The 18,977-nt window shown below is 40.5% G+C and overlaps 1 protein-coding gene across 1 annotated transcript in view; it reads right to left on the bottom strand.

Annotated features, from left to right (window-relative positions):
- Window positions 1-18,977, bottom strand: part of GALNT17 (polypeptide N-acetylgalactosaminyltransferase 17) — a 277,593-nt gene that overhangs the window by 179,900 nt on the left and 78,716 nt on the right. Inside the window, exon 3 of the mRNA XM_044993352.1 lies at window positions 1,415-1,581. Within this exon, the coding sequence (XP_044849287.1) occupies window positions 1,415-1,581 (167 nt within the window). The remainder of the gene's footprint in view (window positions 1-1,414; window positions 1,582-18,977) is intronic.

Genomic DNA, 18,977 nt, shown 5'->3' with positions numbered 1-18,977 from the left:
CAGTTTTATCTTGTCACATCTTAAATGCAACCTCTCAGTCTTCTTTGGAATGAAAAATCAGCTATCATCCCCCTGGTTCTTCACTTCCAGTTGTAATGCATCACAGGATGTAGAGCCCATAATTATTTGTATTAGTTCAGCCTATGCAACAGATACTGCTGATTTAACCCGTTGTTAGTATTCATTAAGGTTTAAAAAAATATTTAATAATTGAACGCTGATTGTTTTCTATTTTTATAATTTGTATAATTAGAATCAGGGTGGAGGAATAATTTGGACTTTGAAAATACAAGCATAGAACCCCCATAAAAACTCAAAATCCAGATAGACTCAGAATCTCAAAGGCAAGAAGAGAAAGTGTATCAAGAGAAATTGAGAACAGATTGGTCCCATGGATGAGACACAAGGAAACCTAGGCTCTATTCTCTGATCTGCTGCATCATCTCAGGCAGATCACTTCCTCTCTGTTTCCTCTTCTACCCTTTGCCTGTGTATTTATTATTATTATTATTAACACCACCACCTAGCTCTTATGCAGTGCTTTTCATCCATAAGTCCCTAAGTGCTTTACAAATGGAGGTTGGTATCATTATCCCCAATTCACTGATGGGAAAACTGAGGCACAGAGAGGGGACATGGCTTTCCCACGGCCATTCACAAGGCCAGTGGCAGAGCCAGGAGTAGAACCCCAGTCCCCTGAGTCCCAGGCCGGTGTTCAATGCATAAGATCATGCTACCACATTTAGATTGTAAGGCTCAGATCCCCAAAGGTATTTCAGAGCCTAATTCTCATTGAAATCAATGGGTGTTAGGTTCCCATGTACTTTTGAGCATCTGAGCTTAAGCTTTTGTGGGCAGGGACTGCTGCTTACTATGCGTTTGACAGTGCTTACAGTAATAATAATAATAATTAATGCTCTTTAGCCTCCTTCCAACCCACTGAAATAGTTCTTCTTATTCTCCTGAAATACAGATTGCCTGCAAATTTATTTAGAAGTCTAATTTGAGGTTTGTTTTTGGTTCTGCTTATACCACTACAGCTGATGGAATGCACGCTGACTGAGGGGTCGGAAGAACTGTACGCTGAACAGCACCTGATCTTCCAATGCATGCAGCTCTTCACATCATGAAGCCACTGTCCTCCCAGGGGTGGCTCCAGGCCCCAGCACGCCAAGCGTGCCTGTGGGAGGTCCACCAAAGCCGCGGGACCAGCGGACCCTCCGCAGGCAAACCGCCGGAGGCAGCCTGCCTGCCGTGCTTGGGGTGGCGAAATCCCTAGAGCCGCCCCTATGTCCTCCTATCGCGTTGAACCTCTTTATGTGGTTTTACTCCCCAAGGGAAAAAAACAAACATCCAACTGGACCTTTTGGGGATCAAGTGCTCCATGTTTCTTAAAGAGCTCAGCCTACCTTACCTTCATCACTGTTGTCGTCCACAAGGATAATCTCTTTCAGGAGGTGGGCTGGCGTGTGATTAACAGCGCTGTGCACTGACCGCAGGATCACTGACAACGCTTCATTCACAAAGATGAAAATAATGGAAATCTGGGGCAGATCCTTTGCATATTTCAGCTCTTTGCACCTGTAGCATGAAAAGACACAAAAGGAAATTGGGTTAACAGGATGCACGCTGCAGTGTTAGAAGCTGAGCACACATGCAAAATATTGTAAAGGGCAATTTATCAAGCTTTATGACTGTGTAAAGTTGCATATTCTTGCAGACCCCATGTATCACCTCTGCTCTACATTACAGGCATAGCCTCCTGTGTTTTTGGAACATAGAAATTGCCACACATGATCGGACCCGTAGTCTCCAAATACAGCCAGTGCAACTGGGGAAAATTTCCCTCTAAGGAACCTCAGGGAATATGGCTAACTAAGAGGTACAGTTAACTACAGTTGGGTAAACCAGGGATGAGAGAGACAGAGACAGAATTACAGAGAGACACAGATTTCTTTTTTTGTATATTTATTTTTCAAATGTTCTTTCAACATGGCAAAAGCCTCTGACTTTATAATTCAAAGTAAAGCCTCCATTCTGATTTAGCTTTAAGATGAATGGAAGGTCAGAAATTTGCCTTTTTCTTAAGCTGCACTAGTGTGTTTCTTTCTATTTGGTTTTTGGGATTTGCCAGAAGGAAAGGAATGTAGTGATCTATGGTCAAACAGCTTTAGCAAATGTTTGCAATGCTCTTTGCTGGATTTCTTATGCGTTTTCTCTTCCATGGGAACATTCTACTCGAGTGTCAACTTGAACTGGCATCTCTGCACTTCACATCTGTACGTGAGTTTTTATGCAGTTCCATAAGTAGCTCCAGTGTTTCAGCATTAATTGCTCAAAATGAGCTTTACTTTTATGGCTTAATATGTATTTAGCTACTTTTCTCTGTGCTGGAACCGGGAGATTTTCACTCTGCAGCCAAGTTTTTTACTGACAACCCGCAGGTTTATGTTACATGAACAGCTACACCTGAGTTTGTGAACAGGAGCATGAAGAACAGGAATAAAGTAGTCAGAAATGGAAGAGATCTTTCAGATAATTAAATCTGTTCCCCTGCAAAGGCAGGATATAGTGTCCCAGTGAGACACAGCAGATATTAAATTAATGCTGCCTTTGATCCTATCCAATCTTAACACATTCATCACAGGATGCAAACAGGTGACCATATACAAATCCATTACTGAGTACCAAGGCGATATATAATAAGTAGGGCTGTCGATTAATCACAGTTAACTCATCTGATTAACTAAAAAAATTAATCAAATAAAAAAATTAATTGCTATTAATTGCAGTTTTCATCGCACTGTTGGACAATAGAATACCAGTTGAAATGTATTAACTATTTTTGGATTTTTTTCTACAATTTTCAAATATATTGATTTCCATTACATCAGATAATAGAAAGTGTACAGTGCTCACTTTATATTATTTTTATTAGAAATATTTGCACTCTAGAAATGATAAACAAAAGAAATAGTATTTTTCAGTTCACCTCATACAACTACTGCAGTGCAATGTCTTTATCGTGAAAGTGCAACTTGCAAATGTAGATTTTTTTTGTTACATAACTGCACTCAAAAACAACAGCATGTAAAACTTCAGAGCCTACAAGTCCACTCAGCCCTACTTCTCGTGCAGCCAATCGTGAGGAGAAACACGTTAGTTTACATTGATGGGATAATGCTGCCCACTTCTGAATTATGTCACCTGAAAGTGAGAACAGGTGTTCGCATGGCACTGTTGTAACTGGCATCGCAAGATATTTACGTGCCAGATGCGCTAAAGATTCCTATGCCTCTTCGTGCTTCAGCCACCATTCCAGAGGACGTGCTTCCATGCTGATGACGCTCGTTAAAAAAAAAAAATGCATTAATTAAATTTGTGATTCAGCTCCTTGGGAGAGAATTGTACGTCTCCTACTCTGTTTTACCCACATTCTGACATGTATATTTCATGTTATTGCAGTCTCGGATGATGACCCAGCACATGTTCGTTTTAAGAACACTTTCACAGCAGATTTGACAAAACGCAAATAAGGTACAAATGTGAGATTTCTAAAGATAGCTACAGCACTCGACCCAAAGTTTAAAAACCTGAAGTGTCATCCAAAATATGAGAGGGACGGGAGCATACTTTCAGAAGTCTTAAAAGAGCAACACTCCGATGCAGAAACTACAGACTCCAAACCACCAAAAAAGAAAATTAACCTTCTGCTGGTGGCATCTGACTCAGATAATGAAAACAAACATGCGCCGGACCTCACTGCTTTGGATCATTATCGAGCAGAACCCGTCATCAGCATGGACATATGTCGTCTGTAATGGTGGTTGAAGCATGAAAGGACATACGAATCTGTAACGCATCTGGCTTTTTTAATCACGATTAATTTTTTTTAATTGCTTGACAGGGCTAATAAAAAGGTCTCTCTCGTGAACAAGAGTACTCAAGCCTTCGGAGCCTCCCAATGGCTGGGAGCTCTGGACATTCAGGTAATTAATCCCCTCTCACCTGCCTTTCGGTGACCCTCTAAATAAGGGTTATCTTCTTCTTCCTTATGAATCCTGTTAGGAGGATTCTATCACCATAGGGCCAAAAAAGCGAGAGCCTGGGACACGAAGTCTGCCCTTGTGAACTATGCAGAACCACTTACTACTAGGGCTAAGTGAGCCCATTGGGATAAAATGAAACCTGACCTGGACCGTTGTGAAAAACAACCCAAAGCAAACTAAACCACTGAGTTTCAGAAAAAGTCCAGTTAACAAGTCTCCATTCCCTAGACCTCTACCAGGAACCATAAGGCTGCATTATTGTGGGCCGGATTTTAAAAAGCACCCAGCATGATGGGAGCACACTGGATGCAGAGCTCTCTCAAAAATCTGTCCTGAAGTGTCATAATGGGAACTGCTGGTATGTTAAGAGGGGCTGAAGATCTAGCCAATCATTTCTACGTACTGAAACGTTTTATACATATATACCCACAGAGAATACATCAAGTGATTATTGAACTCCTTTAGGTAACTTCACCAAACCCTCCTGCTTTCCTTAAAGTAAATGGGGAAAGGAAAAGGAAAAGAAGAAAAAGAAAAGGGCACCAGCCCATGCAAAGGGTCATTCTCAGTATTATCTGCGAGAGATTAGCCGAAGAACACCCATTAATGTTAGCTGCAACATAATTAGTATTTATCTATCAAATGAATCCTGTGCAGATAAAACAAAGAAAGAATGTAACAATCTCTATGACATACAGTTTAAAGTTTGTTGACTCTTGGGATCAATTACTTTATTTTTAATTTTGCTAGCTGTTTCTTAGGCCACAACAGGCATTGTATATGCTCTGAAATGGGAGGGAGGAAATCAGAAAGATTTCCACAGCAAGATAATTGCCAGATGGTTTATACGTGAACTTTCTTTAGTAGAACAAGTACCTCATATGAAAATAAATCTGTTTTTCCATTGTAACAACTGCCTTCACCCTAGCTGATGCAGCCTCTCCAAAGGGAACATAAAATCATCGAACAGAAACAGATGCTAAAACAGCTCTTTTGGGAAGCATTTCTTTCTAAAATGCATCAACAATGGGCTAAAACAAAAATTGATCCTCAAAATATCAAACTGAACTAAAGCAATTTTCTGATTTAAAAAATTGCTCCTGTGTCCTCCAATACACAATAAACCGTGTAAGTGGATAGAGACAGAGAGATATGGAGATAATGCTTTATTTTAATTGTGCGTACCTCTGCACTGTTCTTCCTCAAGACAGGCTATTCTGGTGGTATAACCCGCTCAGTTTGTGACTACTCAGAGAAACATCCAAACCAAGTGATTTAAGGTTCGCCCACTGTTCATTTACATTCACCCTGCACCACTCCTGTCATATTCCATCTGCCCCTGATTATGGAGGACAAATGGATAGAGACGGGGACAACAGATACCAGGATCGTTAATGTGCATAATCGTGAAATCCTCATAAGGCAACCTGGGAGGCAAGGTCTTTCCATAAATACAGTGCTCTCATGTGGCCATGGCTGCAGCCACAATAGGAGGCAAAGTAGCAAATCAAAAACAAAATCTCCAAGCAGCTAAAACAAACTTAAGCATCAGTCTTCTTTCAGTGTTCTGCCTTCACTTGTTGGCACAAGGAGCAGCTGGTTCAAACGTAGCACTCGGCCTGCAGCCACGTGCAATTGTTCTTCAGCTCCTCTAGGGTACACGGCGATGGTTTGTTATTGACAGACTGACGTGTCAACAAATATTCATGTGTTCATTCAAGAAAACACCTGGTGCTTTTGTTCTCTCATGGGGCTGAAGGAAATAAAAAATTTAAAAAAAAACAACCCACTTTAGCTCAGCCATAATTAGAGTGGCCAATGGAGAACTTGTTAAAAGCAGCAGAAATAATGAGGGGTACATTACAGCGGAGGCAGTTTTATTTTTTTTCTTAGCACTTGCAGTAAAAAGGGACTGATCTGAGCTTCATGCTTTATTTATGCAGACCATGCGGCTCAGTATAGTTACACGCTGTGGTTTGGGAGGTTGACAGCTCCACTCTTAGAAATGTTTCTTGCAAATTTTGAGATATTAGTGTAGGAGCAAAGGATCCGCTATACCCTATAAGCTCATCAGTCTGTCAGAACCTGAGTACTGCCGTGACCTGTGGCCGTTACTGGCAGATAATGAGAGGAAGTTGGAATGTCTGTAATGGATAGGGTGAGAGAAGAATTCCCTGCCAACCTGGAACATGACTATGCCCCGAAGCATGAGATGCACTTATTGTCATCTTAGCAGATATAACTATATTGTTATAAGAAAATTCAGCCCCTTTCAAAAACAGAGAAACGTGTTACGTGAAAGATCTGTTGTGCCTCTCATGAATTGAGAAGAATGAGTCTTCAATGGCCAGTGTCCTTTCAGAAGCTCACCAATCGCAGAATGAACAGTGCCTGGAGGGAAATGTCAACAATACGGCAACATTTCAACAAGGCTCAAGCTATCAAAATGAGCTTTTACACCAGGGGTTGTCAACCTTTCTCTTTCTGATCCCTCCCCCCGCAACATGCTATAAAAACTCCAAGGCCCACCTGTGCAACAACTGTTTTTCTGCATATAAAAGCCAGGGCCGGCATTAGGGGATAGCAAACAGGGCAATCACCTTGGGCCCTGGTGAGTCTAATGCTGGCCATGCTCAGTGGACCCCTTGAAACCTGCTTGCGGCTGCCAGGGGGTCCCGGACCCCTGATTGAGAACCACTGTTTTAGACTTCGATATTAATACAGGAAACACAATCCCTGGACATGGTTCAAAGTGGCTGATTTCCAGACAAAGCCACAAAATTCTGATCCAAATCTGAAATGCTCCCAAGGTCAGTGGGAGTTGGATTTGGGACACTGGTTCAGCTTGTTAGTGAAATCAGGACCCAAACCCCAGATCTGGAATTTAACATTTATAGGAGTGTCCAGATCTTGGATTTTGGCTCTAATTCGGAAATGAGCCTCTCTCTAATTATAGTTTATGTATCTATATGGCATTTCTTGTGGGACCAGCAGTGAAAATACTATAATACCATGACAAAGGATCTTCTCATGGTAATTCTGGACCTAATCAGAAAGAGGAAATATCATGATAAAGGCCGTTTTTGCATATTTCCACCCTAATACTGCAGTCCAGAAATTTGCTAGGGTTTCAATAACCATAAAACATTTGGTTTCTTACCAGAACAAAGTGTCTTTGGAGGTTCTTCAGAGATACTAATAATATATACATAGATTTTAAGATCAGAAGAGCCCATTATGATCATCTAGTCTAAGTTTTAACATGGCCCCATTTGGTACTTCGTTAAGAGTTATCTTCTGATTTCTAGGTGCAATACCTTGCCTTTGTCACAGAATCAACCTCTACCATGATCCCAAAAGATCACTCCCTTCCCGCATTGGTTAGACAAGTAGAAATCTGAGGAGTTTATTTTGTCATACTCCCAACCCACATCCAATCCATCTGTCTGTTTCATCCACGTATTGCAACTTGTCTGATACACACATTGTGAACAATCTAGGGCATGGATTGCCGTCCTTGCTATTTGTCTGTTTAGCTCCCAGGGGGCCCTGATCCTTAAATGGGCTTCTCAGGTGTCACCATCCTATTTAAATAAAAAACAAGTGATGAGACAGAGGCCTTCCAACCAGAAGCGAAAGGATTAACGAGATCCTATGACGCTAGTTAGCCCCATCCTGCTGTACCTGCAGCCAATGCCAAACCTGGAGGGGGAATAAAAGGAGAGAGAGCCTGGCTCCGTTCAGGGCTAGCTGGCCTGTAAGGAAGACAGAGCTCTGCCTCAAACAAGCTTCGCTTGCAGAGTTGCGGAGAGACGAGTCTGCTAGCTGGAGCAGCCACCAGGGAGGAACAATTAGACCCCAAGCAGTAAGCAACGTATGAATCAGAAACTGCTTGGAAAGCAAGCCTGAGGGGCAGGAACGCCCCCCTGGAGGACTTGGGGATGGTCGAGTACTAAGCTAGGTTTAGTGTTTCTTGTCAAACATTTTGTGGCTAAGCTCCTCAACCCCACACAGAAAGTGATAAAACTGGAGGGACAATTAGCCAGTGGGCTGGAGCTCAGCTCAGTGGGCAGCAGAGAGAGAGATTCTCCCCACCCCGGGAAAAACACTCTAACACTATTTTTTGTATTTAAAAAATCACATTCTTGTATGTAAAGTGGGGTTGAGACTGGGGTCTAGTGTTCTTGGTATATGCTGAGAGGTCCTTGCTTGCGTTATTTACTCCTTGTAGGGGAACAGAATAAAAATGCTGATAACTGAACACAAAATTAGACTCCGATGAACATCAGAGTATTTATACAACAATAGGTTCTGCTAAGCGTCCAGGAGTTTGGATTCTTTTCTGTACCTTTTTGCTATGGAATTTGGGCTGGGAATTTTATGAGAACAGGATTTGTCAAAAGCAAGGCATGGATCGAGTCTGCTGCCTATCATAGGGCTTCCTGTCGCTGCTGTAAAGAGGAAGCACAGAGATGCTTTTAAGTACAAAATAAGCTTTTGGAATCTCTGGAATCACATCCGCGAGCGTGTGCAAAACCACAATGTTTCTGGCTTGGGTTTATTGAAGATTGTGCATGAGTTCTTACTCTCTCTGGACCAGTTTGCTCATCTGTACCCAAAACTACAGAAAATTGAGGTGTAACACCAGTGAGGTTATCAAAAGATTTCACCATCTTTACTCTGAACTCTCAGAGGCCTAAAGCTTCAGCTCTGCAGAGGAACCATAGGAAAGGCACTTGAGCCTGACCCCTTCTGTAAAGCTCATCTCCAGCTCTGCATCCGTATCTCATCTTCTTGACATCCCAAACACTGACTGATCAGCATTAGTGAGTTCTGAACCAAAGGGCAAGCCTAAGAAATGTCAATGCGAATGTGGAATGTTGTTGTCAATGCACCACATACAAATCCATAACCTCCCCCTCTCCTGCTTATGTTGGGATGGTTATGGTATGTAAGACTCTGGTCCCAACTCTACTACATTTTTGCCATGTTATGAAACCATTTTTAAACATTGAGTTTAAGAAAAAAATCTTTCCATCATTATGGAGGCAAGTTTGACAGGGGCTAAAGTTTGGTTGAACAGCTTCTCCAAACCCTTTTTAGGACTGAATCACTATCTACTCTTGATTGTAAGGATTGGTTGATCCAAATTACACAACCTACTATTAAGAGAACAAAAGGGCAAGCAATGAAACCGAAAGACAGTCAAATTTAAAACTGGTGAAAAGAAATACTTTAAAAAACAATGCTTCATTAACATGTGGAACTCCTTGCCACTAGAGACCAGTGAGGTCAAGAGATTAGACATTTATATGATTAATAAGAACAGCCAGAGTTACATTTAATTATAAGTGATATAAATCCTCAGGCTGCAGGGCATAAGCCAATTTTAAACAGGTGGAAGTTAATGAGACACTTCTACAATTATTCCAAACTTAGCCACTAGAGTTTTGTTTGCACTTTCTTCTGAAGAATCTGGTACTGGGTGCCACTACAGACAATTTCTGCACCCTATGGCCCCATGTTGATTCAGTAACTCACAAGCCAGCCAATCTTCTACCATAGAGGCAAGGAAGAGATTGTTCATCTTAAATAGGGCTAGCTGGCCTGGCATGCATGGGAGCAATGGGAAGGGAGAGAGAATTCATGGTGCAATTTTCCCATCCCATAAAGCAGCATAGGGCAACAGAGATGCATCATCCTTGCATCATCAACACTCCCATACAAGCCATGACATTTTAATACCTTTGTCTATACAAACTTTTTTATTTAAACACACATCCATGCGTCGTCTCTCCACCTACCCAGCAGACTGCCAGCAACCCTGACTCTAGCAAACAGAATTAGCAATGTTTACAACAGTCCACACATTCTGGGGCTATAGGCAAATTTAATAATCCTTCCAATGGATGAGAAATGGACACAGCCCTGCCCATGAGGAGAAATCATCTGCGAAGCATTCTCTTTTGAAGCACTTGGAGCATTGTGCAAACCATTTATATTCAGTGGTAAACACCAGCATTCAACCATTGTAGAGTCAGTGCCCAACAGAAAAACCAGCTAGGATGCCAAAATTCCAAAACACCATGGAAACATTAAATAAAAAAGGGAGAGGATACCCCACATCAGCTGGTAAAGGTCCATCATATGATAGCTCACCAGATGTGCATATGCATTCACGACAATCACTTAGAATAATTGCTACCTAATACTAATTACTGAGAGTACTGGTATTTTGGGCAAATTAGAATATTAATTCTGAGGATCTAACAAGACTGTGCAACTTTAAGCCTCAATGAAGCACGAATTATTACCTCCATTTTACAGAGGAGGAAATTGAGGCACAGCAAGGCTACGTGACTTGCCCAAGAGATGGCAGGTCATTCTCAGAGCAGGAAACAGAAAAGCATGCAGCTTTTCATTTAATATAGATTCATACTTGACCATGAACAAATGCATGAAGGAAGAGAACATTCTATATGTAAAAAGATGTATTATTAATTATACCTGCCAAAGTCTCTTTCACTATTCAGCAATCTCTGTCCATAGGTGGCCCCCATCAGCACATCAAAGTACCTCATAGGAATTCATGAATTTATCCTCCCAGCATCCCTATAAAGTAGGGAAGATTTATTTTCCCTGTTTTTCACATGGGAAACTGAGGCATACAGACAAACTGTCTTATCCGTGGCCACACAGGGAGTCTGTGGCAGAGCTGGGAATTGAACTTACATCTTATGAGGACAGGTCTACATTTAAAGTTTAGATGGGCATAGCTATGTTGCTCGGGGATGTGAAAAATTCACACCCCTGCACACCACAGCTATGCCAACCTAAGCCCCAGTGCAGACACAGCAAGGTTGATGGAACAATGCTTCCGTCACTCTATCTTAGATTACCTGCAATGACAGAGATAAACCTTCCACCATTGCTGTAAGAAGTGTCTACACTCTGGCATGACAGTAGGATACCTACATCTCTTTAGCTGCGCTGCTGTAGCTCCTGGTGTATTAACAAGCCCAGAGTCTCACTCAAGAGTTTAACCGCAGCCTTCGTCCCCTTTAATTAAGACATTAATTATTTAAGTTCCACAACCCCCCATCTGAGGTTAGCATTATTAGCCCTTTAAACTGTGACGCACAAAAATTAAGTGGTTAACCCCCAGGTCACTGGTATGGAGGAACAGAACCCAGGATTCTAGACTTAAATCACTAGACAACTTTTAATTCTCAGACTGGGGTTACAGATGAGAATTTTTTAAAGAAGTATGAAAAATGCTCTATCAGAAAATAGCTGAATACACACATGCAATTTTGAAAATAAGCACTTAAAATAGCCAGTGGTCTTGATGAAGGTCTGCGTACAATACTTTACAAAAATGTGCCTTGATGCTATAGAGAGTTAAGCACCCTCAGCTCCCGTTTGACTTAATTGGAAGATGAAAGCGCTCAGCACCTTGCAGGACTGGGCTGCAACACTGAAGTCTTGGAGCCAGTACTTCCAAATTCTGTTCCTGGCTTTTTTACTGAACTGTCGAACATGCTTCCTGGCTCAGTTTATTGGAGGTCTTGCGTCCCATTAGTGTACTCACCAGTAAGGTGGGAAGAGTATTGACTGAACACAAAGCGGTTTTCTGAGACTTTTACTTTAAAGTGCTTTGAGATCTATGGAAGTGTCAATTGAACAAATCTAAGCTTTGACATTCTCTGTTGGGCACATCAGATGTTCATCATGTCATTTAAATGTAATATGGTGCCTGAGAATCCCAGTTCATTTACTCTAGGTTAGCACTTGATACTGGTGGGAGTTTAGTGAAAAGCGGCTCATTGCCTCTTTGCTGTGCAGATCAATATACAACTGCTGGAATCTTTGCCTGTCAAATTTAAAGTGCAATTATTTGTATATAACATTATTATAAGAACTTCTTATCCTAGTGGGCATGTAATTTTGTAACCTATCCTGTATGCGGTAAGGACAAATGTATAAAGTAGGTGACTATAAAGTTTGCATGGCCTGGAATAGCGTGAGGAATGATACCATTGCTGTGATAGGTATTATAAAAATGATAAATTTAAAAGAAATAACTGAGTTCATAGATAATTCTTTTCTCTAATAATGGATCCACATTAGACTGCCTAGAGGGTGATTTTAGGACTGGTGAGATTAATTTTTGCCTTTTACTAGTGTCTGTAGAAGTTTTCATATAAATTCACTTAATATCTATCATCGAACTGGTGAGTCTGTACCACTGTGGTGTTGCTGAGCAGTACTTGGCAAGCTTTCAATTTGTTGCCTCGTGGAATCTGAAATCGAAAAAGTCTTTAAAAAACAGAATCAACCCACGGAAGCCAGTCTTGACATGATCCACACAAATATTTCCATTTCTCGCACCTCATCTCATACATCACTATCAGCTCATCATAACCATATTGCATCACAAAAGCACAGTTTAATGAGACGGTACCTGTGTAAGCTTGCTTTGGGATGACAGCTGGCAAATAGAAATGCTGTGGTTGGTGATAATAATACTTTGTTCTTCTACAGACATTCCAAGGATCTGCAAACACTCTTCAAACATTAGTTAAGGTTAGTTATTAGTTAATTAATAATTAACTCTTAAAAGGTATTCCCTCGCCCCCTTTCACATTTGGGGAAAATGAGGGATGGAGCAGTCTAGTGACTTCCCTAAAATCATACCATTAATTAATGGCAGAGTCAGAACGAGATCTCAAGAGTTCTGACTCCTGATCTCCTTGTTCTAAATTCTCAGACACCATGCTTCCTCTGATTTTCCTGTTCTAAAAATAATAGGCAAGATTCATCCCTGCAAAAACTCCATTGGGACAGAGTCTGCTCTCAGTGACATAGGTGTAAACCCAGAATAACTTCCCTAGCCTAATGAAGTTACTCACGGGTTGAATTTGGCTGGTTATTTTTTTCCCCACCAGGAAAAAGGCAAGGCACAGGGTTGGAGGGGAGAGGTATTGTAAGGCTACCACTCAGTGTAAGTGTCAAATGGGGATAACACTATCCTACTTCCCAGGGATGCTTAGGGTACGCCCAGACTACCCACCATATCGGTGGGTAGTGATCGATTTCTCGGGGATCGATATATCATGGCTCATCTAGACGCGATATATCAATCCCCGAACGTGCTCCCCGTCGGAACTCCACCGGAGCGAGCGGCGGTAGCAGAGTCAATAGAGGAGCTGCGGACGTCGATCCCGCGCCGTGAGGACCCGAGGTAAATCGATCTAAGATACGTCGACTTCAGCTACGCTATTCACGTAGCTGAAGTTGCGTATCTTAGATCGATACCCGCCCCTAGTGTAGACCAGGCCTTAGACTGATGAATTTGGCTCAGCGCTGCTAGAGAACTGAGAACTGCATGGTTGTACAGATTTCAATAGTTATTTGGAGCTGTTGGCAGGGATTTTAAAAGCACCTAAATGAGTTAAGTACCACTTTAAGTGCCCCACTAGGCACCTATTAATATCTTCAGGCATATAAATACTTTAGAACATCTGGCCCCAGGTGCCTAACTTGAGTAGGCGTTTATGTAAATCCCACACATTTTTAAAAATACAAAACATGCACATTTGTTGCCATTGTAACTGAGGGACTAACTAGCCATAGTAGAGGCAAGTTTTCTTCTCAGTGGCTGTACAGATTCATATTTGTTATTTGGATATACAATGAATAGTTGGGTATATATCTGATGCATACCAAATACAACGTGCATACTATACACATACATCAATGAGGCCAATTAAGAGTTTAGGAGATTTTCAGCTCAAACAGTATTCAACCACCGGGACACAAGATATAGAAGTGTCCAAACCAGATACAGTACAGGAATCTGGATTACAACTTCCCCAGTGTTCAAAGATATTTGCATTGGTTATTTTGTTTTGGGCCCTTCATTAGTAGGAGACCCTTTTCAGTATAGACATAATTTGTTTGCACTTTTCTATATGTTTTATTGATACAGCTGTGAAGCCATGGGAGATGAGTTCTTACACATCAATATCCAATGCGGAGTTGATTGGGCAGAATGCTTTTGTCATGATCAGACTGCAAAGCACAATAGCCGAAATATAATACACGTTATAAATCATGCTCAAATCTTCTTTTAACCTGTTGACTGGGCTTTTATTGCATGCAGGTGCATATGTCTGCATGTGTGACCATGCTTGTTTTATGTTCTCTAATCCAGTTCTCACTTTTTCCCCCTGTAATACATTGTTGCACATGTATGAACTACTACAGCATCTTTATTGTTTGCTGTCTTCAAATCTACGCAGAATTCTCCCTAAACTATAGATACGCATTAATTCCATAAATTAAACCTATCAATCTGAAGAATGTTCAATTCACTTGCTCTGCACACATATCAGGTTTACTCAGGATATTAATTGATTCTCATTTTCATCTGCAAAGATTATGAACAGGCTTAAAAGAAAGAAAACCTTCAGACTGCTATTCATGATGACTTTCCTAATCATGCTGCATTCTCTGATGTGGAAGCTTATTTTAGTTTGTATTTTGCTGATTCAGTCGCACGTCTTCTTGTAAAAAGAGTTATCAATAGAAAATCAATTACATAATTTATGAAGTAGAGGGAAAAGTAGAACCTCTTTCTCCACACAAACATACTCTTAAATGGCTTAAAATAGGATGGTACACGGATAGCTGAATGCTTAAAGAATTCAGAACGCATGTATTCAGGCAAATATTGTATCTCTGATCTTTAGCAAATGTTATAAGGAAAATGTTTAAAAATTAGGTAAATAGATTAGAGGTTTAAGCAAGATATATTTGAAAGATTTCCCCATGAAATTTGCATTTTAATGTACCTATTTTATTTGCAGCACACAGTAATATTTAAGTTATGTGACAAATTATAAAATAAGGAAGTACTGAAATATGCATTATAATTTAACTATACAAGTATATAGGGACATTTTAAAGTGCACATTATTTACTAAATAGGAGCAGTTATGTTCCGAGAAATGATCTCCTGAGCAATATGTAAAAACAAAACATACAAAATAAGATTATTTTTGTAAGATGTTCCCATAATTATGTTATTGCAAAACAAGTAGAAACCAGTAATGAAGGCACCAGAGTCATTATGGAGTTACCAACAACAATTACAGCCTCCACCCCACATACACACTTTGCCAAAATATATTAATGACTGGAAAAAATACAGTCACTGAATTTTATGAATTGAAAGTAAATGAACAAGCACAATTTTAAGAAAAGTAAAACTAAATATCACAACGTATACGTTCATTTATTTTCACAATTATAGTTTAGTTGTATTTGTTTATGATAATATAGTAACTTCTGGTCATGCACCAGATTCAGCAAAGCGTATCAACATGTGATTAACTTCAAGCACATGACTAATCCTATCCCTATTCAGCACTGCACTGAAGCACTTAATTTAACTGAATCAGGTCCTCTGTTAGTAAATGTTCTATAGTATGTTTTGTAAAAATAACATTTGTTTTGATAATCTGAGACTTCGTGGCACCATTCTGCTATGAAATGTTTAAGAAGTAAGAAACATTGGTTGTTGTTGTCAGTAACTAGGGGCAGGTCTACACTAAGGGCGGGGGTCAAACTAGGGTACGCAAGTTCAGCTACGTGAATAGCGTAGCTGAACTCGAAGTACCCTAGTTCGAACTACTTACCCGTCCAGACGCCGCGGGATCGAAGTCCGCGGCTCCAAGGTCGACTCCGCCACCGCCTTTTGCAGTGGTGGAGTACTGGAGTCGACCGCGGCGCTTCCGGAGTTCGAACTATCGCGTCTAGATCAGACGCGATAGTTCGAACTCCGAGAAGTCGAACTCACCGCGTCGACCCGGCAGGTAAGTGTAGACTAGCCCTAGTACTCATCAGAAAATTGACCATTAGTGATATCTACTGTGCATAAGATATCTGTCTATCTGTGTTTGTATATATATTTTTAAGTAAATGAAAATTCATGTCTTCCCAAAACTTTTCAAAGTTATTACTCATGCTGCACATCATGACCACACACAATTTCATCACAGACATGGAAACAGAACCCAGAGGTTCTTATTCCAAAAGCCGTCGTCTACCAACTAAGCTAAAGGAGACCTTCCAGCACTTGTTAGCAGTGGAGGGCTTAAAACCCATAGTTAAAGCAATTCTGATTCCATCCTGTAGCTGGCAGTAATACACATACAGATTTGCCAAATATAGTATCTTTGGACACATATGTATAAAATTCTGGTTGAAAAATAATGGTACAAGCTGGACAATGAACTCCCAATTTCAAACAAAAAGGCTCATTTTATTTTTACCTGCTCTCTATCCATTGCTATATTCAGATTTTAAAACTAAGGATTTGTTTTTATCTACAAGGTGTTATAAAGCCCGAAATAAAAACCTCTAGTTATGTGATGATCTTTAAATTTTATTCACTTTACATGGGGTTATATACAAGTTCAAATAATCAGGTCTCAGAACTAACGCCGAACATTAATGTATATAGCCCGAAGTTACAAATGAAAAACAGGTAGTACCAACACCAATTACAAGTGTCAAATTTTTTAAAGAGTTTGTGTGCACATATTGTTCAAACAGGAATTATTGAAAATCTAGTAACTTTCTCCACATGCACACACATTTGGATACATTTAAGAACAAAGATAAAATACTGCTACTTATTTAATATAAAGATTGTATTAGCATCAGTGCTGCAGAGCCAACATGGTAACCTAAGAGAAAGCTGCATGCTTCTGTGCCCTGTGCATAATCAACAAAAGAAGCCGCTAAATTCTAACTGTGGCATCTTTATTTAAGAGGCAGATTGAAAATCAAAATGTGCTCTGATTTCTGGTTGCATTTGCATGTGAAAATGAGGGCATTATTTGCTGGTGATGATGCATGAGAAGGAAAGAACCCATACTGGTTTTCAGATCTCAAGTTGAGTTTGTGAGACTAGCATTTGGTAAGGAGCAAATCTGCTCTGGCAATCACAGAGAACGGATAAATATGGAAAACCTTCAGTGTTTAAGTCAGCATTCAGAGTCTAAGTAAGGGTCACAGACTCAGCTGGTGTAAATAGGCATATGGCACCACTGAAATCAATAGACCCACCCCAATTGACACCAGCAAAGGATCTGCACTGAAGTCTGTAATATGTGGCCCTCCTTATATGCATCACCAGAGTTCTAAAAGAATACATCGGGGAGCAGCAAATATCCCTCTACTGCAGGGGTTCTCAAACTTTTGTACTGGTGACCCCTGTCACACAGCAAGCCTCTGAGTGCAAGCCCCCCCCCATCAATTTAAAACACTTGTTCATATATTTAACACCATTATAAATGCTGGAGGCAAAGCAGGGTTTGGGGTGGAGGCTGACAGCTCATGATCCCCTCATGTAATAGCCTCGCGATACCCTGATGGGTCCCGACCCCCAGTTTGAGAACCCCTGCTCTACTCACACAACTCTGATATTTCCAGTAGCAATCAGCATTTGGATAACAATGTATAGTTGCCAATGCCCAACCTGCTCCTTTTCTGCCAAAGCTTTGTATTTGATTCCACCGTTTGTCCCCAAGAAATGCCTTGAAGTGAGATCAGCTGTGAAATATTTGGAAGAAGTACATGCAAAAGCTGAAACAGTTTGATCTTAGGGTGACCTTTCCAATGTTCCCTCCATTGTCTATGTTAAGTTCATAGCATATCCACAGGATAGTTAGATAAGAACATAAAATACTCTTTTTGGAAGGTTACGACGTGACACTACTTTATTTCTTAGAACCCATAACCCTAACATGCACAAACAAAAATCGAGAGAAAAAACAAGTCTTCTCTGTAAGGAAGTGATGCACAACTCACCACAACTTGCTCTTGGCTGGCTCTTTGCAGACTGGCTGCTGAAAACCCAGTTCACACACTTCCCTACAGAACCCCCGTAGCCTGCAATCGGGACCAGAATAGCCATTACGCGTAATGTAATAGCTTGTAATTTTAACACAGTTTTCAATAAATCAGAGTCTACCTCAGTGCTGTTGGAGGGGGTGAGGGGAGCTATAAACTTGGCTCTTCTATTTACTTTGCTCTGACTAAGTGTATGATGCTTGAAAATGCAGAGGTCCTGTTTTGCACAGCTCCAGATGAAAATTAAATGGGCTTTTACATCCTGTAAATGCTGTAGCGTCTTCTCCCTGATTAGGCTTTCCTGCACTCCTTGCAAAAAATTTTTTTTATTGCATTTGACTGTAGGAGAAAAATTACTGTGCCTTGCAATGCTTTTGCTTGCTACTATATGCATGTAGAGTAGCACAAAACCTTCATAAGAGTTATCAGAATGCAATGCGAGAACGAGATAGAGGTCAAGAGAGTTCTTTCTATTGTTTGCAATGAACAACAAAGATTGCGATGAAAAGGCCTTGAAGCTCCATTCCCTGGCAAATGTCATTCTTGCAATTCTGAATGAAGTAAAGGTAAAAAATGTGCTCTCTTCCCCCTCAGCCTCATCTCATGAACGCTAGCTAAACACAAGGAGCTGTCCCATCTAGTGGTACCAAGACCGATTAATGAGTCTGCTACAGCCTTAGCTTAGTATTCCAGGGCCATCCTACTGAGGACTTGAACCTGTCAAGATATAGCTAACGCTTAGTTAAATTAATGCCTATCAACAGTTTGCATTAACAACTGCATGATAATTAAACCGGCTGAAATTTCATTAGTTTAAAATTTTCTACAATATTTTTCATTGAAAATTTGATTTTTGAGCAAAACCTTGTTGAAAACATTGGGGGTTTCAACCAGCTACAGAGCCAGTTGAAATTTTTCAAGAATCAAAAATTGCTGATGGAATTTTGAAGAAACAAAATCAAAAAATGACACACTATTTTTAAATGCCCAGGAAAAATTATATTT

Source organism: Mauremys mutica, chromosome 19, assembly GCF_020497125.1.
Source record: "Mauremys mutica isolate MM-2020 ecotype Southern chromosome 19, ASM2049712v1, whole genome shotgun sequence".
In the NCBI taxonomy this organism is placed as follows: domain Eukaryota; kingdom Metazoa; phylum Chordata; order Testudines; family Geoemydidae; genus Mauremys; species Mauremys mutica.
This window is presented reverse-complemented; position numbering and strand designations above follow the sequence as displayed.